Source organism: Lagenorhynchus albirostris, chromosome 1 (assembly GCF_949774975.1).
Source record: "Lagenorhynchus albirostris chromosome 1, mLagAlb1.1, whole genome shotgun sequence".
Lineage (NCBI taxonomy): Eukaryota > Metazoa > Chordata > Mammalia > Artiodactyla > Delphinidae > Lagenorhynchus > Lagenorhynchus albirostris.
The window spans coordinates 25,607,523-25,630,062 of record NC_083095.1 but is presented as its reverse complement, the minus strand read 5'-3'; the positions used below and the strand labels follow the sequence as shown (position 1 = coordinate 25,630,062).

The following is a 22,540-nucleotide window of genomic DNA, read 5'->3' as shown; positions in this document are numbered from 1 at the left end:
GGGTCACGAACAGGCTGAGGCTCCGTGCCCAACCCTGTGCTAGGCCTGAAGTGTTGAATCTTTGCCTTCTAGAACTTCTCCTGCTGGTCCCCCGTCAGGACTGAGGGCCTCAGCGAACTCCTCTTTCTTGCTCCCAGCCGAGCCCGGTGACCATCCCGCTGCCCTCCCTCTTCCAGGGACTCGAGAGTTTAGAGCTATTAGGAATTTAGCTAATAATATAGGAATATGACCCTATTCCTCTCTTCCCCATCCCTCCCCGCATCTTGGGGGGCTCTGGCCTGGAGCAAGGGAGCAGAGTTGTAAGGCAGCCTGGCTTGTGTCCTAAGGAGTCCAGGAGATCCCCAAGTGAGAACACAAAGGGCCTGGGGGCTGAAGGGAGAAGGCCGGGGTGCTCAGGGATTGGACTCCCAGGTTGGTGTCCCATGGCCCTGCAGCCAGGTCAGCAGGTCACAGGAGAAAACCACGTATATATCTCTGGCGACCTTTACCTTTCAGTGCCCAGATGCCCAGTGCTCCAGGCCACCTGGCTTGTCTAAGGCTTCCCACGCCACCCAGTTTGCACTTCCTGCCAACAGTCTACACTCAGGACCCTCCCTGCCTGTTTTCTCCTTTGGGCAGGGTCTGGAGTCTGATAGGTTACTGAGTTGATGGCCTTAGCTAGTAAGTGGTGAAGCCAGCACTCACTCTGCCTTTCTAGAGCCAGGAGGTAGGAGGAGAGAGCTGAGTGCACTCCAGTCTCCACTCCCCTTAGTGAAAAGGCCCAAGAACCTGGCTGGGTCTAAGCAGTCAGCGTGGTGTTTTCCAGCCAGGAGACAGAGGGTCTGACTCCACATTTGAGGGGCTGGGGGAAAGTCACCGGAGCTCCCCTCCCTGGCATCTGGCCACAACTTGGGCAGGAGGTTCTAATCGAGGAGAGGGTTCAAGTGCTGTTCTAGAGCCAGTGCTGTCACTGAGGCCGACTTATCACCAACAGTATAGGGCTAGCCTTTATTGGGCATCCATGTCCAGACACTGTGCAAGGGACTTTGCAAACTTTTTTCATTCTCATAATAACTCTGCGAAGTAGACCCTATCTATTATAGCCTGTTTTACTGCTGAGGAAACGGAGGCAATGAAGCTGAGTAACTGGCCCGAGGTCACGTAGCTAATCCATGGTAGGGCCAGGATTTGACCTCTGGACTGACCCTGGCCCCTCCAGTGGGCCTCCGTGCTCCACTGCCTTCCTCACGCTAACGGACTGTGCCCAAGAGCTGTGCCCAAAGTTCAGACCAAGCCCGGGCCACTGGGTCTGGGTCACAGGTGTGTCAGAGTTGGCTCTCAGATGGCTTGTGACAGCCAACTGTGCTCACCTTTCCGGCTTCTCATTCAGGAACATCAGGCTGGTAGCCTGAAAGAGGCCATGGTGGAGTATATACACCATGAAAATTGGCATATACTACAAATCAGGGTCTGGGTGCACCAGGAAACACTGGGCCCTGGATGAGCTATCAATGCTTTAGGCAGAAGGTACAAAGGAACGTGCTGATCTAAGCCTTTTCCGCAGGGGATCCAGGTTGTCCTGGGCAGGCGCTCCTAGTCCCAGGACCAGGCTGGAGAAGCAGAAAAAGCCCAACTCGGCACCTAGTCCTGGCTCTGCTATTTACTAACCAGGCAATTAACTGAATCTCTCCTGGGTGGAATGGGGACAAAAACAGCACGGACTTCACTGGGCCTTTATGAGGATTCAGTGTCACAGACGCATCATGAGCTGGTAAGCTAAGCTGTGCGTCAAGCAGCATTTGGTCCTTCTCTAACCTTCCTGTCCGCGGCAGTTCCGTCTCCTGAGGATCTGCACGATCCCCTCTCCACCTCCAGCTACTCTTGGTCCTAAGAAGGAGGTTGGTCAGACAGCCCAGAAGATCCCCAGTTTCACAATGCAGTGGACTCCTCTCCTCCCTCAGCTTCTGTCTAAAACATGTCAGCTCTTACCTCCTTTGGACCCTTAACATGACTCCTGATAACAGGTGACCCCTGTCAAGATGGGGGCCTCTAGGACTTCCCTGGCGGTCCAGTGGCTAGGACTCCGTGCTTCCAATGCAGGGGGCACGGGTTTGATCCCTAGTCAGGGAACTAAGATCCCGCAGGCCGCATGGTACGGCCAAAAACCAACCAAACAAGCAAAAAAACCAAACCAAAATAAAACAAAACAAAAAAGATGGGGGCCTCTTTGTAAGCAGAATGGACATTGCTGCTACCATGCTGGGCCACTCAGCTGTCTCAGAAGTGGACAACCGTTACTCTCTCTCTCATTCCTTTCTATACTTGTGTGAAGAGGTTAAAAGAGAAAAAGGTCCGGCTTCCTACTTATTTTAGAATAAGTTTAAATAAACCACAATAACAACCAACATTACTCAAGTAACCTTATCCATGAGAGGGCCTAAATGTTCCCTGGTGTAATCAGGCTCGCCTGCCTAGCCCAGGGCCTCTGCTGGAATTAGAATGGCCTTAGACTCCAGACACAATGGAATGGTTCCTGCACTCAAAACATTCTTCTCTTCTTTCTGGGAGCCAGAGGGCAAGTCAGGTTCAATTAAGTACAACAAGAACAACATGGCGTTCAAAATAAGTGCTATTTATTACAAAAGTAAACGGCCTCTGATTATCTATGGAAAGTTTTTTTTAATATAAAATGTGGTTCAAGAAGTCGGCTGGAGGTTGAGCTAACAAACGTCTCCTTCCTCCGCCAGCAAGTCTGTGGGGCGTGTCACATTCTGCCTGCTCCTGGGGGCTGGAGCCCATATTCAGAGCACCACCACGACAGCCCCTCTCCTCAGCATCTTCCAACAACAGAACCTGAGTACCTGAAGCTGCATCAACCCATGCGGCCTTGTCCCCAGAGAAGTGTCTGCCAGTCTGGGCAAGGAAGAAGAGGAGGGAGTGGGCGGACAGTTCTTCTGCATCTTTGGAAAGCAGTGTAAGAGACAAAGGAAACTTTTGTCCCCAGTGTGGCCAAATTAGGAGGGAGGGATGGGCAGGAAGCCGGCTGAGCTTTCTCCTTCCTCACCCTCACTCAGAGTGGCTGCCTTCAGAGCACCTCCCTTCCAACAAGTTCCTATTAGGAAATAAGGCACAAGGGAACATCAGCCACCTTCCGGTTGTCATCGTGGGGCCGTTGTTCTTTGCTAAGAGCCAAGCACAGGTTCCTGAATTCCACCTCCAGGAGAGCCCACCAAGATGGCTGCCCCCACCCAGCTCAGAAGAAACGAAATTGGCCTGGGGGAGAGAAAGGGAGAAGCGGAGGAGGAGGGGAGAGCGGGAGGTTCTCCATCCCAGTTCTCCTTCCCTTCCAGAAATTCAATTAAGCAAGCAGCCCAGACTCAGCACCCGGCAGCGCTTCCTGCTGGGGGAAGTCAAAAGGGCTGCAGCCCTGGGAAAGGGAGGTCATCAGGCCCCAGATCTAATTAACGAACCTGCCTTGCCTTTGACATTGCTGCATTTCCTCTATTAACTTTAATGATGGTTGGTCTGAACGTCCGAGCATGGCCAGAAGCTTCCCTCCCCACCACCCAGTACGTAGCGCAGCCTGTCCTTGGGACCAATTTCCAGTCTCCGTGGCAACCGCCTAGCAAAGATGCTCTAAAGAGCTCTGACCCTGTCAGAGCTGGTGGGGGCTACAGAGGAGGGAAGATGGAGGGTGGCAGAGATGCACCATTAAACCTTGAAGCATGACAGTTCTCTGAGACAAAAGAATATTTTGTCATGCACTGGGAGGCCGGCTGAAGGACTGGCCTTGGGTTTGTTCAGTGCTAACCCAAGGGTTTTCTTTATCTCTTTCATATGGGGAGGAAGTAAAAGGAACAGCTCTGAGCTTCCTGCTTGGGCTTCAGAGTGGTAGAGAGGAGAAGCTCCAAGGTATTTCTAGGTGCTCTGGGTCTTTGGGGAAAAAGAGATTGGTGAGACAATGACACAGAGTAAGGGAAATGAAATGAAGTGAAAGGGAGGGGGCTGTCAGCAGGGGAGGACTAGAGAAGTAAAACTGGGGAAAGCTTAGTGAGTGACAGGAACACCAGCCCGGAAAGGCCAAGGCAGCCCACACCCCGACGCCCTGCTGGGACCCCAGCCCAGCACCATACCCATCCCTGCGCTGCCACACATCCACCTCAGCTGCTAAGAGAGGGGCCCCAAAGGCTCCCTGCAATCAGGAGAATGCATCGGGCCCACCCTCACAGTCAGGCTGGACGCAGAGGGTAAGGGATGGGCAGCCAGAAATCACCTCTGGCTCACAGGGCCTGAGAACACACAGTAGCCAAGGACAGGGTGCCACCCCTCCCACCAACCTCGTGACGTGACGTTCTCAGACAGCGAGGAACCGAGGGCTGAGGACGGCCAACAGGGCTGGTGAGTCCTCAGCTGCCTCGCTCTGGGGCCCAGTCCTCTGCGCACATCGCAGGCAGAAGTCCAGCCGCCTGCGGCCACGGAGGAGACTTCCCGGCAGCCACGTGGGGAAGCAGCTGGGAGGCGGGCCCTCCAGCTCAGGGGCCTCAGCTGTATTTGCTTATTTGTGGGAAGGAGGGCAGCACAGCCGTGACGATACCATCTGCTCTGCCCTTGGTGACATCCCAAGGTGGGGTCAGTGCTTTCAGTCTTCTTGGAGGTCTGAGAATTTTTGATGAATCTTACAAACCAAATCCAGTGTGAAAAAACCCCCAGAGAATACTACTGTAGCCCTGGACGACTTCTTAGAGTTTATGACACTCAGCTGTCCACAGTCACGGTCTACCTTCCGCAGGTATACGGACACACGCACCCTCACACGCACACTCCCCCACACGCTCACACCCACCCTCTTGCACACTCATCCCTCCTCATGCTGCAGACTTGGGGAAACGGGCCTGAGAGATGTGCCGCCTGTTGCTGAGCCAGCCCCAGCGGAGGAACGGCTGTGGTTAGAGCAGAGCCATGGCCCTCTCTAGTGGCTTACACTCTGGGTATGCTCCCAGGGCGTGGTCCTGGCAGGTGGCAGAATTCCGCGGGCTCCTCAGGCAGCTTCCTCCACAGCTGGGAGGGTCCAGGGACTGGCTCCCCAGCTGGCTGTCCCCAGGAAGGTCCTGGACCCAGGCTGGAGTCCTTGCAGTGGCCTCAAAAGTCCCATGATTCCAGCCACCTTAGTCCTGCCATCGGACTTCGGGGGTCCTGGGCTAGCGGACCAACCATCCCATACGCCAGAGGATGGAAGAGGTAGAAGCTGAGGGAGAGAACCCAGGGGGAGGCAGTGGGCGCCCTGCCGCCTCAGTGGAGGCGAGGTGCCCTGCAGACCCATGAGATTCAGCTCCTCCTGCCAGGGCTCATCGGACCCTCTCTACCTACAAGACCCACCCCTTTTGGTCACCATGTCTGCGTGAGTTTGCCACCTGGCCATACCAGAGGCTGTGAACTTGAAGAGGCTGGCTTAATGCCAGTGAGGGAAAGGGCTCTTCCCAAGAGGCCCAGGAGACAGAGAAGTCCAGGGTCTGGTCATGGACTGTTTGGTCCAGACCTTTTGTTAAAATGTGGAAATGCTCCCGGGCCTCAGGCCCCCGATTCCCTGCTCAGGCTTTTATGTTGCCCCGCCGCCCCTAAAGGCCAGTGATTCTCAGCGCGGATCTGTGAGGCCTGCGAGGTGGGGAAGAGGGCGGCTTACCAAACGACACCCCCTCCTAGCCATTCTGAGCCGCACCACAGCCCGGGCGCCCCTCCACCACCCGCTCCCTCACCCCACTGAGAGCTGTTCTGGCTGGGAGCCACGTGACTAAAGAGGGGCGCCCTCCCACGTGAGCCGGAGTGGTCCATAAGCTGGGAGCCAGTGGCAAGAGGAAAGAATGCAGAGAGGTAGCCCGTGCTTCGCCCGTCTGGCTGCACATTCGGGTCACGTGGGGAGCTTTAAAAACTGTGGCTGGACCACAGGATCCAAATTGGGCTCAACTGAATCAGAACCTCTGGAGATGGAGCCGGACACCAGTGTGCTTCAAAAGCATGCCAGGGGGTTCTAAAACGCACCTGGGACTGAGGCCTCAGTGCTGGGGGGCAGCAATGCAAGGTGCAGGGGGTGCTCACCTGTAGGCAATTCCCAGGAGCAGGCTCAGGATTCCCAGCGTGTGTACGTGCCCAGCCAGAGAAAAGGAGGCCAGGCTCCAGGCACAGAGCCGCAGGAGTGTGTCCCACAGAAGGCCTATGGAAGGAAGAGAAACCTCGCACCGGTCTGGCAGAGGATGCCTTCTGGGGAGGCAGCAGACAGATCCCCCATGGTCAGGGAAGCAGAGGGCTCCCCCCAGCACGGACGCTCCATGGTGGCCTCCTCCCCGGCCCCGCCCTCATTCCCCAGGCCCAGGAGGGCAGCACTGACCTGTCAGCATGCTGGAGAAGAGCATGGCGGGGAAGTAGTGGTGGAAGTAGAGGATCCGGCCCATCAGGAAGAACGGGAAGTAATGCATCATCCAGCCCAGGAGGAGCTGCCCGCCTCCTTGCAGCAGGACCTGGGACAGCCCTGGACCCCAAGCAGCACAGCCCGGTCAGCCGACAGGGAGGGGGCAGAGAGCCTGGTCTAGCCCAGCTCTGCCCCTTCCTTGCTGTGTGACTTGCATAAGCCTTCCTTCTCTCCTCTGCCCAAGCTGAACAATCCTACAGCAGCTGGCAGGAGAGGAGCAACTGCTTGCTACCCGGCCCAGGGAGGCCTCGGCACCCACGGCAGGGGCGCCAAACCCCAGCAGCAGGCAGCCTGGCCTCCAGCTCCAGCTCCCATATCTCTGCTGTCATGCAGGTCTTTGCAGCAGCAGACGGGGCAGAGGTGCGGGCAGAGGTAAGGACGGAGGTGGGAGAGGGGGCGGTCGGGGACTATGTCTGTTCAGACGCGGAGCTGCAGAGGCAGAGAGAGCCTGTGTGAATGTTTCAGATGCTGTGGCCCACGGCCTGGGGGCTGCTCTCTACGTGACTAGAGGACAGGGCCATGGGACGAGGAAGGGGCAGAAGAGAAAAGGTGGGAAGCTCTGCATAGAGCATAGAGGTCAAAAGTGAAGGCTGTGAACTCAGTCCGCTTGGGTGTGAACCTCAGTTCTATCCCTTACTGGGACAAGTTTCCTAACCTCTTTGTGCCTTGATTTCCTAATCCATAAAGCAGGAGTAATAAACTCTACTTTATAGGGTTGTTGGGAGGATGTAGTGTTTAACACAGCACTGGGCTTTTGGTGACTGAGTTCCAAAAAGCAAAAGAGGAGGGAAGAAGGGGAGGGAAAGGCAAAGGAAGGGCCATCAGCAGGCGGGCCCTCCCCGAGTGCAGGCGCCCTCCTGACTGCTAGGTGGGAGGGTAGGAGAGCCCAGGGACCTGACCTTCAACCTCGGCGGACAGACGTGCCCCTCTCTGCAGAGACACAGCAAAGATGCTCCCTGAGAGCAGGTAGAGGGCGATGCTCAGCAGATTCAGCCACCAAACCACCTGCAGGGAAACGAGAACAGGAGGGTGAGAGAAAGCAGCAGCTCTCCACGGGCACAGCTCAGGGCCCAAAGCGCGGTGCGCGGGCACTCACCGGGTTGCCGAGCAGATACACTCGGAAGTCGGTGTCATTGATCCCTGAGAAGCGCAGGCCCTGTGGAGCAGAGGACACGCTGCTGGCCCAGAGCTCAGCTCCTCCCAGCCGCACGAGTTCCAGGAGGAGGAAGACGGGTCACCCTTCGTAGACAGGGAGCCCTGACGGGAGGCTCGGAGTGGGCGCCTTCTATGGGAGCTCCCTGGGAAGGCTGATCCGAATCGGGGCAGAAGACAGAGCCCGCCTCTGGCCACCCCGAGCCAGGCGAGGCCGCGCCCTGCGCCCCCAGTGCACCCCACATCCACCAAATCTCAACGCCCTCTTTCTTGCCTCGGGCCCTACCTGATAGTTGATAGGCCAGTGCCAGGGTTTGGACGTGAACTCGTTGTCTTTGGGTTTGAGGCCATTGTTCCCCTGCAGGAAAGTGGCAAAGAAAAGCTAGTCAAAGCAGAGCTCTAGAAGGCCGACAGGAACGTGAGGGATGGGGATCTGATGTGTGGCCAGGTGTCAAGAGAAACCCTCTCTCCTCTCCCCTCCCCTTCCCTTGCAGGGAAGAATCAGGTGCTCATTCTCAGTCACTGCCCACCTGCTTACAAAAACTGACTTACTTTTCCCAACAAGCAAGCCTCCATGTCCCAGCAAAGACAGTCCATTCAGACCCTCTCTGCTCGAGAGAAAGAGGAATGAGAGACTTGTTTCCCACAGGCACAAAATACATATCCGTCTCCAGGCCAAGGATAAGGTGTCAAGAGGATGAGGTGGGGCACAGAAAATCAGGGCTGACTCACTTGTTCCCTTGGAAGGCCAATCTCAAACACAAACCCAGAAACTCTAAGTTCCTGGACTTTTAAAAAGTTACTTTAGCCTAATGTTTCTCAGCGTTTTTTCCCCATTATTGTCTGCCCCCCCTCAACCTTTTTAAGACATCTATTCCCTAAACACTCCCCCGCCATGACATTTTAAAGAAATTTTTATTGAGGTATAATTGATATATAACATATTAGTTTCAGATATACAACATAATGATTTAATATTTGTATATATTGCAAAACAATCACCACAATAAGTCCCCTAATGACACTTTAATACCATAGCTATTCTGTATATCTGTTTACATAATGCAGGAATACCTGTGCTTTATACATTAAAAAGTTAAGGGCTTTTTTTTCTTTTTCCCACCCTCCAAGAATACGTTTTGCCCCCTGGGAGCGATATCGCTCTGGTTGAGAATGCACACTTTAGCCTGAAGGACCCAGACACAGCCCATTTAGTCCAACAGCCAAGAATACCCAACAACCTGTCTCTAAATGGCAAAAGCAGGCCTTTGCTGAAACAAGAAGGAAAAGGAGCAGAATCCTGGATCCTACCCAGCAGGATGGCGTCAGCCTCATCATCAGGACAGACTGAGAAGTCATTCCCGAGAAGGGGAGTGAGGTGCTAGGAGTTAGGCTGGGGTTTCTCCACCTCGGCACTATTGACATTTGGGGCTGGAGAAGTCTCTGGTGTGAGCTGGCCTGTGCCATGTAGGGTGTTTAGCATCCCTGGCCTCTACTCACTAGATGCCAGAAGCATTCCTAGCCCTCCATGATGCCAGCCAAAAATGTCTCCAGTCATTGTTAAATATCCCCTCAGAGACAAAAATCGCCCTTTGTTGAGAACCACTGGCCTAGCCCAAGAAAGATCCAGGTCTGGTTCAGTGAACCAGAACCCAGTGCCTTACTAACCCAACTCCTTGAGGTCTTGAGAATCATTTGCAGGCCTCCCTACAGTGGTTGGATTGGTCCTCCAGGGTTAAAAGAGCCAGTGGGGTGTCACGCCCAAAGGGGTCAGCTGCACAGCCCCTGAACCATCATGGCCATCTGAAGGGCCTTGGAATGAAGAATGAATCATTCTGGACCCCAGAGCAGCTGCTGAGGGCAATCAATTCCTTCAACCAGTCCAGTCCAGTCCCAAACCCAGGCACTCCAGCCAGAGCTATACCAAGCCAAGGGCATCCTACACATTAAACTCTTAAGAAATCCAGCTCCTTTAGTAAACCAAGAAACAGAAGGAAGGAAAATCTGTAACCATTATAGGCATGTGTATCTGCACATTGTTCTCTGTGCTTAACGCCTAGTGGGCTTATTTCAGCTAACCTCAGCAGGCTGGGCAGCCTTCTCCGCCCAGGTCTTAGGCCCTCTGCTCAGATAGCAGAAGCCCTGTCCCCTGCAGTTTCTATAGTCCAGACAATTTTGATCTCTCTCCCCATCCTGACTCTACATCAGTTGAATAAGAAAGGTTCCTTAGGTCCCTTTTCTTCTTTGATTCTACCTCTCAGATAATGAAAGAAAAAACGAGACTATTTATTTAGACTTAGTCTTAAAATTCTACCCGGATCTAAAATGATATTTTGACCGACAGGCACATATTCAAAAGAACTATGTCATCAGGCCAGAGTGACAGCTACAAACAGAGAGTCAGAGAAGAAGGTACCCAGAGATTGCTTATTGTCAACTCATCACCTCCCAATGTGCAGAAATGACAAAATTTGAATTTTTAAATTTAATCTGTTGAAATAAGTCAACTATATTTACTGAGTACTGCTTACATAATCACTTCCAGGAAAGAACAATTGACAATGGCTCACCAGGGGAAAAATAACAACTGCTGCACCTCTCTGCAATCCTGCACAGATACACGAACCTGGCTTGAGATACCGTGATTCTTAAACATCGTTCCTGCAGAACACCGGTTTTCCAGAAGCCAAAGTAAAGAGGTTTCCCCCTCAACATCAAAACCGCATCAGGGTTTTTCCAATTCACAGGGGAAACTTTAAGCTACTAGGTAGAACTTTCTCAATTTAAAGATTTCTTCTCTCAATTGTTCTTAAACCTTTGATGTCAGCTGTCAGCTACTAACGATAGACAGTACAAACGACGAGTCTTTAAAACCTTAAAATGAATCAACCATGCCCCCTAAACAGTTTGTTTCTGTCTGGGAACCTGAGTGGGCTCTTGGTTGGGATTTTATGCTGCATATAAACAACACACTCAAATTAGCTGTTCATCCTAACTAATCCTAATTTCATATGATGGAATCACCTATCAGTGTCTCATGATTTTCAACCAAGAGCACTATGATTTTCAGGAGCTCTGCCACTTCAACAGATGTGAGACTCACTTAGAGGCAGAGGAGTGTAGTGGTAACTAGCACTGACTCTGAAGGCCTGGATCCACCTCTTACATTTAGCTGTGTGACCCTGGGCAAGTTCCTTAACCTCTGTGCCTCAATTCCCTCATCTGTAAACTGGGAACGATAATCTCTGGAGGACTGTAATAAGTATTAAGTTAATATATGTGCAGTGCTTAGAGTCGTGCCTGGCACATAAGAGCTACATAAGTGTTCATCATCATTACCGTCACCATCATCGCCACCACCATTCAATGCCTTTGAAGACCAAGTAAGCCAGTATAGGTGAAGACACTAAGTCCTCCACAAGGGGGCAGTGGGTCTATACCAAGGTTACTGATCCATGATCCAAATCTGTGGATGCCCAAGAGCTCTTAGAGAAGCCGCCAAATGGGAAGGGGCCACAGTACCCGGATCATCACCATGTGGGCCTCCAGCATTATCTCAGGAAAACTGGGCTGCAGCACGTCCAGGCTGATGTTTGGCACTAGAAAAAGGAATGACAGAGGTGTAAACCTTTCTCACACACCCGCTCCTCATGGCTGTCTGTCCATGGTATCCACACTGCTGTCAGGGTCTGAGTGTAGCCTTCCTGACAAGCTAGCCAGCAGGTGAGAGTGTTGAGGAGACAGAAGGATTCTTGATCATTCACTGAGCACGTATTAAGCACTCAGCAGATATTCTGAGGGAGGCAATGGCAACAGACGAAAAGCCCTGGCCCCGGAGCTCCCACAGCCCTCGGCACCATCAGCCTTCATGATGCCGCTCCCTCAAATGCTGCTCCCCCACGAGGCAGGGCTGTGAGGACAGGGACCGAGCCTGTCTCATTCACCAAGGCGTCCCCAGGGCCCCACATGGCTCCCAGCATCTAAACAAAGAGCTGTTTAATTACTTAGTTAATTAGCTGGTTGGTTAAATTAGGTGGTAAAAAGAATGAAATGGGAAGCATGAAGAGGAGAAATCAAGCAGAAGTGCGAAGGGGGTAGCTTAAGAGGACAGATGATGAATCCAGACACTCGTTGAGTTGAAGATGACGCGGGAGTGGAAATGTCAGTTGGAGCCTGGTAGTATAAATATGGGGCTCAGATCAAGGGCTGCGGCCATTGCTTTCTGTAAAAGCCTGGGCTGGATGTGGGGAGGGGAGGAGCCTACACAGGGGCAGAAAGGGAAAGAACCGGCCTGCTCTAAGCCTTGAGGGTGGGGAGGTAACCACAGAGGGGATAGAATAGCCCAGGAGGCAAGCAGATGGACCTGCATTATAGGCGGCAAGAGAGTCATATCCAGTGGGAGGCAAGGAAAGTGACCAGAGACAACCAGCTCTGGCCCCGAGTGAGGTCATAGGTCACTTTAGGGAGAGGAGTTTAAAGAGGATGGGAAGTTTGAGTGGGTGGGGAGAAAAAAGGAGCTCCCTATCTAGACAATTCATATGAAGAGATTAGGTTTAAAAAAGGAAGAAAATGGCAACAATAAGATAAAGTGGCAGCAGAGTCTGTAAAGGTTTCTTTTCCTAAGATGAGAGTTACTTAGAAATGTTCCCTTCAGAGCCAGCCCAGGACATGGCCTCACTCACATTTGGGATTGATATGGTCTTCCACATTCCAGATGGAGTTGAGGGTTTCCTTTAGGTATGGAGTGCAGGTGACTTCCAACTGCTCCCAGCCCCTGTGAAAAGTAGTCACAGATGTCTCTCAGAAGACCTGAAACCCACCGGAGAGTAACACTGCCAACTGCTCTTCAATCTACGGCGCCCCTCTCTTTCCAACCCAGTGGCCATGCTGTTTTCAGCCTCACACTTTTATATTCCACAACTGTCCTAGGAGGAGTCGAGCACACAATATTCCCAGTTTAGAAAGAGACATAGATCCAGAGAGTTATCACAAGCCAGATGTACAAATGCTCAACTATTACAACACACGAAACACCAGAGGAACTCTGGAGCTCTGGGCTCCATAAAACTCCTGATGCCTTTCCTCCCTCCATTCACCACAAAGAAAAAGCAAACCTGAGGTGAACATCGACCCCTGCGAAATGGAAGTTTTGGGTATCCTCGTAGTGTGAAAGGAAAAGCATGAGCCACTAATGGGACATCAAAACCCCAGAGACTCACCACTTGGGCAGGACCTTTCCCGAGGAGCCCAGGACACAACCTGTCACCAGATGGATGAGGCGAATTCGACTTCTCAGCACTTTGATTCGGTTTCCAAATTTTCTGTTTACAACCTCAATCCTCCAGAAGTCATTTGAGTCTCCTGTCCCATTCTGCCACATAAATCAAGAAAAAAATACAAAGAAAGTAAGATGACTTTAGAGAAGACGTATCAGAAAAGGGAGATGGTCACCCTTTCAGATGCCATCATGTTACAGTTTGGCCAAAGACCAAACTGGCCTAAATGACTGAGGTGGGAAAGGGAACGAGAGGGCCATAGAAATATACCAAGTGACTGCCATTGTCCCAGCACTCGCGATTACAACCAAGAAAAGTAGTATAATTCCTCGAACCTTAAGTCTAATTCTTCACTTTATAGAACTAGAGTTTAAGTTCTAAATAAATGTTTTTGCCCTTAAACTAAACTCAAGACATCACCATGTGCCAACAGAAATAAATTTGGGCTATTTGCGTCCATTACTGGTGGCCATGGGGACACTCACTCATCGAAGAAAGGTCTGGCCCAGATATCGTACTGTGGAAATTAAGACAGTTGTGTCTAATTCTCCTCAGGAAATGCTCACCAGAAAAAGATGAAGTTCAGAGTCTTGGCTCTAGTATAATGTGGGATGAGCAAATAGAAAGAGGGTTGGGAATTCCACCTTAAGGACCCCAGAATCTTTACTGAAGCACCAAAGCCCTTGGAAGGGAACGTAACAGATAGTCATAAATCTACTTTCCCACTAGTTGTTTCTGTTTTCAAATTACTCCCCAAGCCATAAATACTCATAGAGCTTCCTCTATTAACTGCATCACCCCAAGGCAGTAAAAATCCAAAGCAATGGGGACAATATCCCTCTGTGGAACAGGGAAGTAATCCTTAAAAATAAAGCCAATGAGGGCTTCCCTGGTGGCGCAGTGGTTGAGAGTCCGCCTGCCGATGCAGGGGACATGGGTTCATGCCCCGGTCCGGGAGGATCCCACATGCCGCGGAGCAGCTGGGCCTGTGAGCCATGGCCGCTGAGCCTGCGCGTCTGGAGCCTGTGCTCTGCAACGGGAGAGGCCGCGGCAGTGAGAGGCCCGCGTACCGCAAAAAAAATAAAAATAAAAAAATAAAGCCAATGAGAATTTGGAATCTGGCAAAGGATAAACTTGTATATTCATCTGGGGTCATATTGTGGCCCTGTGGCTTCTAAGTATAATATGATTTTAAAAGGGACCCTTACAGTATTCATATTTGACATTTATTAAGTGTCAGAACATAAAAATGGCATGGTAATTATGGGAGGCAAGAGATGGAAACAAATAGACTTCATAGGCTGCCTTTCCCACAGCAAAAAGCCTAGCCAGAAAGTTCCTAAATGTTAAGAGTCCCTGTGCAGCCAATCGTTAGGAACATTCCAGAATTCTGGGGAGGATGTGTTCCACCACATGGCCCTGAGCCAGGCCCCACAGTTTTTGACATCCTGCTGACACTCGAGTGGCTCACTTACTATGCCATAGCCTGTGACCTGATAGTGCTTCCGGGTCAGGGGGGCCTCGTGATAGTGACTGTGCAAGTTCCGAGAAGTCCTAGAAATTAAAAGAGAGAAGTGCCACTATCCTGAAGAAAAGAGATGTGCAATGTTTCTTCTTTTACCAAGGCTACTCAGAGTCATCTGTTTGGATAAGAAAAATTAGAATCCAAACCATTAAATCCAACGTATCGCGAGGAGTACTGGACCATATGCCAAGAAAGGGGCTTCACTTCCTGTTCACCCCACAACTTCAGGTGGGGGGCAGGGGGATGACTGAACACATTGGTGGCTTTGAGGCAAGCTAGCCTGACTTAAGAGGCAGGTTTAGGGAGAAGAAAATTAAAATTTGTAATCTATGTATGCCTGAGATAGGTAAACTTCCTCCCTACCATCTATGCTTTCTACTCCTATCACCAGTTTTACAAAGTAGGGACCTGTGGGGGAAGTGGAGGGTTTCATTTAGATTTTGTTTACTTTGTGCTTTTTGTAATAATCCTTACTTTTATCCATAATAAGTAATCAATGTTCATTATAAAAATATTGGAAATTTGCAAAAATAAAATTTAGTTAATAAATTTTAATTTATTTTAAAAAATTAAATTAAAATTTTAAGTATCCATAATCTTACTGACTAGGGAAAAAACACTGCTCATAGCTTTTCTATATGTATATTAAAAAAATCCCTGATTAAAAAAAAAATACTGTATCTGACAATTCATATGAAATTTTTGCAGGGCTGCTTCTGTTGCCTATTTTTCCTGTTCATTCTTGCACATGGTGCCCTATTTCCTTGTGTGCTTAGTTATTTTTTACTGTGTACTATTCACTGTCACTGAAAAACTATTTATAGGAATAGATAACCATGTATTTCCCAAAAGAGAATTAACATTTGCTTTTAGCCAGGCACCTAGGGAACATTACCACAGTCTTAGGACCATGTTCATTTAAATTCATGGCCTGAAGATTTTGAGACCATCCAGGTGAAATGAATTTGGGTTGCAAATCCATGTGAAGATCAACTGGTAATTACAGCTTCTTAGGAACCAGATTTAGTGTCCCTACCAACCTCACCCCCCGCCCTGCTCTCCCAAACACACTCTGGATATAGGTACCAGTAGATAGGGCGGATTTATCCTAACCCTAAGCCTTTGGGGGTTACAAACTTTGGGGAAGATCCAATAATTTACCACTTCGGGTGAGCCTAGAGCTTTGACTTTAAAACTTCTTCTCTCTAGAGGCAGTCAAAACCCAAAAATCAAAACTCAAGATTGTGGGTTCAAGGCAGAAGTGGCCACAGTGTCCCACTTTTTCTCTGGATTCCCCCTTTCACTGAGATTTTGACCTAGTAACTCCTTACTATCTTGTCAGTTCTTTATGCTTTTAAGATGTTTCTACATTTTCCAGCATTTTTAGTCATTCTCAGTGAGAACACTGGTTAAATGAACTAGTTTGCCATATTCAGAAACAGACTCCTATACCTTTCTCAAGGCAGCCGCTTAAGAAAAAGCTTTGGGCAACTCAATTTTTTTCTTTCTTCCCCCTAGGAAAAGGGCAGTTGAAAGGCACCTTCAAAATCCAAAGCTTCCCAAAGCCAAAACAGGCAAAGTAATCATTCTCCCATTCTAGCACAGCAGCCTTGTTCCATTTACTAGAGCCTCATCCACATTTGACTTCTGTTTATTTCCAGCTTAAAAGAGCTCTGTACCTTTGATGCTCATGCCACTCATTTATCCCAAACAGCAAATTTACTTACTCTTTGTGTTCTAGTCGAATGACATCTCCGTGTCTTACAAACTCCACAGGGAGTGAAGGGTCTAGGGGATCTGTCAAGAAGAAACAAGCATTGATGTCTGAAACCGTTCACTCATTAAGCTAGCATTAATTAAGGACCTACCGGTAAAGAGTTATAGTACAACGTGGTATGCGCATGAGGTACTGACAGAGTGCTGTGGGACCAAAGTGAACTGTCTCAGAGGATGAGGGAAGGGTATCCCAGAGATAATGACTGAAAAGACTCTCAAAGGAGAGGGAGAACTTGTCAGGTGAGCAAGTGGGGAAAAGCCAGAGAGGTATGAAAGAGCAAAACTCATCTGAATCAGTGGCAAATGAATTCACATGGTTAGGGAGGGTGGGCAGGAAGGAGAGTGGGAATAGGTGAGGGTATGGACAAACGGGGCCAGACTGTGTATGCCATGCTAGGAAATGTGGCCTTTATCTGACAAGCACTGAAGCCCCCACTAGAGGATTTTTAAGCTGGGAAGCTAAATAATAAGATTTTCCTTTTAGAAGTAAAAATATAGTCTTCTAAATATGAATTCCATGCAAAAGACCATTTGCCCAGCTCTCTTCAAAATCAAATGTTAAACCCTGCATATTTGGCCAGTGATTATCTTGTCTCTGGCTATAGACTTGATAAACGTGAGGCAAAGAAAATGATGAAAGAAAAGAACTACTTCTGTATCGTCAAGAAGTCAAGACCATTGAGGATCTAGAAAAGTGATGACAGTGGAAAAGGAGTTGGCAATAATCACAGCAACACAGAAGGTCCTTGCAAATTTCTGTCCCAGGCAGTAGACACTAACACTCAAGGTCAGGAAAGACAAATCTGCCAGGACAAATCACTGGCTCTCAAGAGAATTAGAGAACTCAACTGTAGAAATGCCCATTCCTGCGCTGCCTTCTAAGGTCTCTTAAGAAGAATAATCAGGACTTCCCTGGTGGCACAGTGGTTAAGAATCCGCCTGCCAATGCAGGGGACACAGGTTCGATCCCTGGTCCAGGAAGATCCCACATGCCACAGAGCAACTAAGCCTGTGTACCACAACTACTGAGCCTGTGCTCTAGAGCCCATGAGCCACAACCACTGAGCCTGCAAGCCACAACTACGGAGCCTGCGTGCCACAACTACTGAAGCCCACGCTCCGTAGAGCCCATGCTCCACAACAAAAGAAGCCACTGCAATGAGAAGCCCGTGCACTGCAACCAAGAGTAGCCCCTGCTCACCGCAACCAGAGAAAGCCTGTGCACAGCAATGAAGACCCAACACAGCCAAAAATAAATTAATAAATTTATTTAAAAAAAGAAGAAGAATCAGCAAGATGACAAATCAAGTAAGTCAAAGGGGAGGGAAGTTTTACTTAATATGGATCTGTGGGGGAGGGGCACTTATGGCCATGAAGAACACAAAGACCTTTGTCTAGACAGCTCCCCCTTCCCAGAATGCCTGTAGTGATCTGCCTTCACACGAATCCTTAGTCACTGGAGTGATATGCAGCCACCTTAACCTGGAAGCCACAGTGGAATAACAGAACAGGGACGTTCAAAGACTTGGTCCGTGCCCACATGACTTTAGAAGGAAAGCTGGTCTTCCCTCAGAACCCCTCATTGCAACAGACCGCTTATGTTTGGCCTGTTGAATCAAAACACAATCTATAACAGTACTATAAGGGACAGAAATAGATCCTGCCCAATGGTGTCATAATTTATATTACCGAGGACTAGGATGCAAAGACAGTGGTCATACGGGCCACGTTTCAAGGCTAAAAACCATGGCAATAAGGGGAGGTGGCGAAAGGAACAGAGAAGGTAAATTTAGATGAGCAGCTGCCCACTTCCCCACAAAGGTCAGGAGCAGCTGACTCGAGACAGGCTGAGCCAGGTGGTGTTTGCCGAGGAGAGAACACCTATGGCATAAGACAATCAGAAGGTGAGCGGGAGATGCCCTCTGTTCTGTTCTCTTCTCGGCCGCAGCAAAGGGCACAGTCTGCAGGTAGCCAGCTGTCTGACCGAAAAACCAGAAGATCCAGACATAGCCCTTGTCACAAAGCCCTGGGAGCCCCATAGGTGTGCTTCAGAGCAGCTTCACCCTGGCCTGTCAGAGGCAGATGCGCAGGCATTGAGGGAGGTCCCGGGCACCAGCCTAGACGAGCCCAGCCACAGGGCTGGCAGGCCCGCAGATCTCCAACAGACTGGCCCAGGCCTGGGATGACCAGTGGGCAGCAGTCCTCTATCACATCCAGACAACCTGAGCTGTACCACATGGTGGGGTCTGCAAGGCTTGGTGTGCTCTAAATCAGAAATGAAAGCAGCCACAGTGTGCCCCAGGCACGTGTCCAGGTAACCTCTTCTGGATTAAGTCTGAGCCTCAGCTGTCTGAGTCCCATCTATATGCTGTCTACAAGAGGCCCACTTCAGACCTAGAGACACATACAGACTGAAAGTGAGGGGATGGAAAAAGATATTCCATGCACTTCGAAATCAAAAGCAAGCTGGAGTAGCATTACTCATATCAAATAGACTAGAAAATAAAGATGTTATAAGAGACAAGGAAGGACACTACATAATGATCAAGGGATCAATCCAAGAAGAAGATATAACAATTATGAATATATATGCACCCGACATAGGAGCACCTCAATACATAAGGCAAATGCTAACAGCTATAAAAGAGGAAATCGACAGTAACACAATAATGGTGGGGGACTTTAATACCTCACTTACACCAATGGACAGATCATCCAAACAGAAAATTAATAAGGAAACACAAGCTTTAAATGACACAACAGACCAGATAGATTTAATTGATATTTATAGGACATTCCATCCAAAAACAACAGATTACACTTTCTTCTCAAGTGCACACAGAACATTCTCCAGGATAGATCACATCTTGGGTCACAAATCAAGCCTTAGTAAATTTAAGAAAATTGAAATCATATCAAGCATCTTTTCTGACCAAATGCTATGAGATTAGAAATCCATTACAGGGAAAAAAACATAAAAAACACAAACACATGGAGGCTAAACAGTATGTTACTAAATAACCAAGAGATCACCGAAGAAATCAAAAAATACCTAGAGACAAATGACAACGAAAAGACTACGATCCAAAACCTATGGGATGCAGCAAAAGCAGTTCTAAGGGGGAAGTTTATAGCTATACAAGCCTACCTCAAGAAACAGGAAACATCTCAAATAAACAATCTAACCTTACACCTAAAGAAACAAGAAGAAAACAGAACCCAAAGTTAGTAGAAGGAAAGAAATCATAAAGATCAGAGCAGAAATAAATGAAATAGAAACAAAGAAAACAATAGCAAAGATCAATAAAACTAAAAGCTGGTTCTTTGAGAAGATAAACAAAATTGATAAACCATTAGCCAGACCCATCAAGAAAAAGAGGGAGAGGACTCAAATCAATAAAATTAGAAATGAAAAAGGAGAAGTTACAACAGACACCACAGAAATACAAAGCATCCTAAGAGACTACAACAAGCAACTCTATGCCAATAAAATGGACAACGTGGAAGAAATGGACAAATTCTTAGAAACGTATAACCTTCCAAGACTGAACAGGGAAGAAATAGAAAATATGAACAGACCAATCACAAGTAGTGAAATTGAAACTGCGATTAAAAATCTTGCAAAGGGCTTCCCTGGTGGCGCAGTGGTTGAGAGTCCGCCTGCTGATGCAGGGGACACAGGTTCATGCCCCAGTCCAGGAAGATCCCACATGCTGCGGAGCGGCTGGGCCCGTGAGCCATGGCCGCTGAGCCTGCACGTCCGGAGCCTGTGCTCCGCAACGGGAGAGGCCACACAGTGAGAGGCCCGCATACCGCAAAAAAAAAAAAAAAAATCTTGCAACAAACAAGAGTCCAGGACCAGATGCCTTCACAGGCAAATTCTATCAAACATTTAGAGAAGAGCTAATACCTATCCTTCTCAAACTCTTCCAAAAAATTGCAGAGGAAGGAACACTCCCAAACCCATTCTATGAGGCCACCATCACCCTGATACCAAAACCAGAAAAAGATACTACAAAAAAAGAAAATTACAGACCAATATCACTCATGAATATAGATGCAAAAATCCTCAACAAAATACTAGCAAACGGAATCCAACAATATTTTGAAAGGATCATACACCATGATCAAGCGGGATTTATCCCAGGGATGCAAGGATTCTTCAATATACTCAAATCAATCAATGTGATACACCATATTAACAAACTGAAGGAGAAAAACCATATGATCATCTCAATAGATGCAGAAAAAGCTTTTGACAAAATTCAACACCCATTTATGATAAAAACTCTCCAGAAAGTGGGCATAGAGGGAACCTACTTCAACATATAAAGGCCACATACGACAAACCCACAGCAAACATCATTCTCAATGGTGAAAAGCTGAAAGCATTTCCTCTAAGATCAGGAACAAGACAAGGGTGTCCACTCTCACCACTGTTATTCAACATGGTCTTGGAAGTCCTAGCCACAGCAATCAGAGAAGAAAAAGAAATAAAAGGAATACAAATTGGAAAAGAAGAAGTAAAACTGTCACTGTTTGCAGATGACATGGTACTATACATAGAGAATCCTAAAGATGCCACCAGAAAACTACTACAGCTAATCAATGAATTTGGTAAAGTTGCAGGATACAAAATTAATGCACAGAAATCTCTTGCATTTCTATACACTAATGATGAAAAGTCTGAAAGAGAAATTAAGGAAACACTCCCATTTACCACTGCAACAAAAAGAATAAAATACCTAGGAATAAACCTACCTAGGGAGACAAAAGACCTGTATGCAGAAAACTATAAGACACTGATGAAAGAAATTAAAGATGATACAAACAGATGCAGAGATATATACCATGTTCTCGGATTGGAAGAATCAATATTGTGAATATGACTATACTACCCAAAGCAATCTACAGATTCAATGCAATCCCTATCAAATTACCAATGGCATTTTTTACAGAACTAGAACAAAAAATCTTAAAATCTGTATGGAGACACTAAAGACCCCGAATAGCCAAAGCAGTCTTGAGGGAAAAAAATGGAGCTGGAGGAATCAGACTCCCTGACTTCAGACTATACTACAAAGCTACAGTAATCAAGATAATATGGTACTGGCACAAAAACAGAAATATAGATCAATGGAACAGGATAGAAAGCCCAGAGATAAACCCACGCACCTACGGTCATCTAATCTATGACAAAGGAGGCAAGGATATACAACAGAGGAAAGACAGTCTCTTCAATAAGTGGTGCTGGGAAAACTGGACAGCTACATGTAAAAGAATGAAATTAGAACACTCCCTAACACCATACAGAAAAATAAACTCAAAATGGATTAGAGACCTAAATGTAAGATTGGACACTGTAAAACTCTTAGAGGAAAACAGAGGAAGAACACTCTTTGACATAAATCACAGCAAGATCTTTTTTGATCCACCTCCTAGAGTAATGGAAATAAAAACAAAAATAAACAAATGGGACCTAATGAAACTTAAAAGCTTTTGCAAAGCAAGGGAAACTACAAACAAGACGAAAAGACAACCCTCAGTCAGAATGGGAGAAAATATTTGCAAACGAACCAATGGACAAAGGATTAATCTCCAAAATATATAAACAGCTTATGCAGCTCAATATTAAAAAAACAAACAACCCAATCCAAAAATGGGCAGAAGACCTAAATAGACATTTCTCCAAAGAAGACATACAGATGGCCAAGAAGCACATGAAAAGCCGCTCAACATCACTAATTATTAGAGAAATGCAAATCAAAACTACAATGAGGTATCACCTCACACCGGTTAGAAAGGGCATCATCAGAAAATCTACAAACAACAAATGCTGGAGAGGGTGTGGAGAAAAGGGAACCCCCTTGCACTATTGGTGGGAATGTAAATTGATACAGCCACTATGGAGAACAGTATGGAGGTTCCTTAAAAAATGAAAAATAGAATTACCAGATGACCCAGCAATCCCACTACTGAGCAAATACCCAGAGAAAACCATAATTCAAAAAGACACATGCACCCCACTGTTCACTGCAGCACTGTTTACAATAGCCAGGTCATGGAAGCAACCTAAATGCCCATCGACAGACAAATGGATAAAGAAGATATGGTACATATATACAATGGAATATTACTCAGCCATAAAAAGGAACGAAATTGGGTCATTTGTAGAGACATGGATGGATCTAGAGACTGTCACAGAAAGTGAAGTAAGTGAGAAAGAGAAAAACGAATATCGTATATTAACCCATATATGTGGAACCTAGAAAAATGGTACAGATGAACCGGTTTGCAGGGCAGAAATTGAGACACAGACGTAGAGAACAAACGTATGGACACCAAGGGGGGAAAGCGGCGGGGGGTGGG

General features: G+C 48.0%; 1 protein-coding gene across 4 annotated transcripts in view; it reads right to left on the bottom strand.

Moving 5' to 3' along the window:
• Positions 1 to 22,540, bottom strand: part of POMT2 (protein O-mannosyltransferase 2) — a 53,546-nt gene that overhangs the window by 3,344 nt on the left and 27,662 nt on the right. Inside the window, exons 11-22 of one of the 4 annotated variants that reach the window (XR_009536709.1) lie at positions 16,123 to 16,192; positions 14,346 to 14,424; positions 12,814 to 12,965; positions 12,277 to 12,368; positions 11,117 to 11,193; positions 7,881 to 7,952; positions 7,539 to 7,598; positions 7,342 to 7,447; positions 6,362 to 6,502; positions 6,073 to 6,187; positions 4,317 to 5,224; positions 2,591 to 3,091 (exon numbers count right to left, since the gene is read on the bottom strand). Coding sequence is in view for 1 of the 4 variants with exons in the window: in XM_060128837.1 (XP_059984820.1) it covers positions 5,119 to 5,224; positions 6,073 to 6,187; positions 6,362 to 6,502; positions 7,342 to 7,447; positions 7,539 to 7,598; positions 7,881 to 7,952; positions 11,117 to 11,193; positions 12,277 to 12,368; positions 12,814 to 12,965; positions 14,346 to 14,424; positions 16,123 to 16,192 (1,070 nt within the window). In the remaining 3 variants the exon portion in view is untranslated. Of the gene's footprint in view, positions 1 to 2,590; positions 5,225 to 6,072; positions 6,188 to 6,361; positions 6,503 to 7,341; positions 7,448 to 7,538; positions 7,599 to 7,880; positions 7,953 to 11,116; positions 11,194 to 12,276; positions 12,369 to 12,813; positions 12,966 to 14,345; positions 14,425 to 16,122; positions 16,193 to 22,540 lie in introns of those variants that run through there. The other 3 variants (XR_009536705.1, XR_009536723.1, XM_060128837.1) reach the window with 3 other exon arrangements.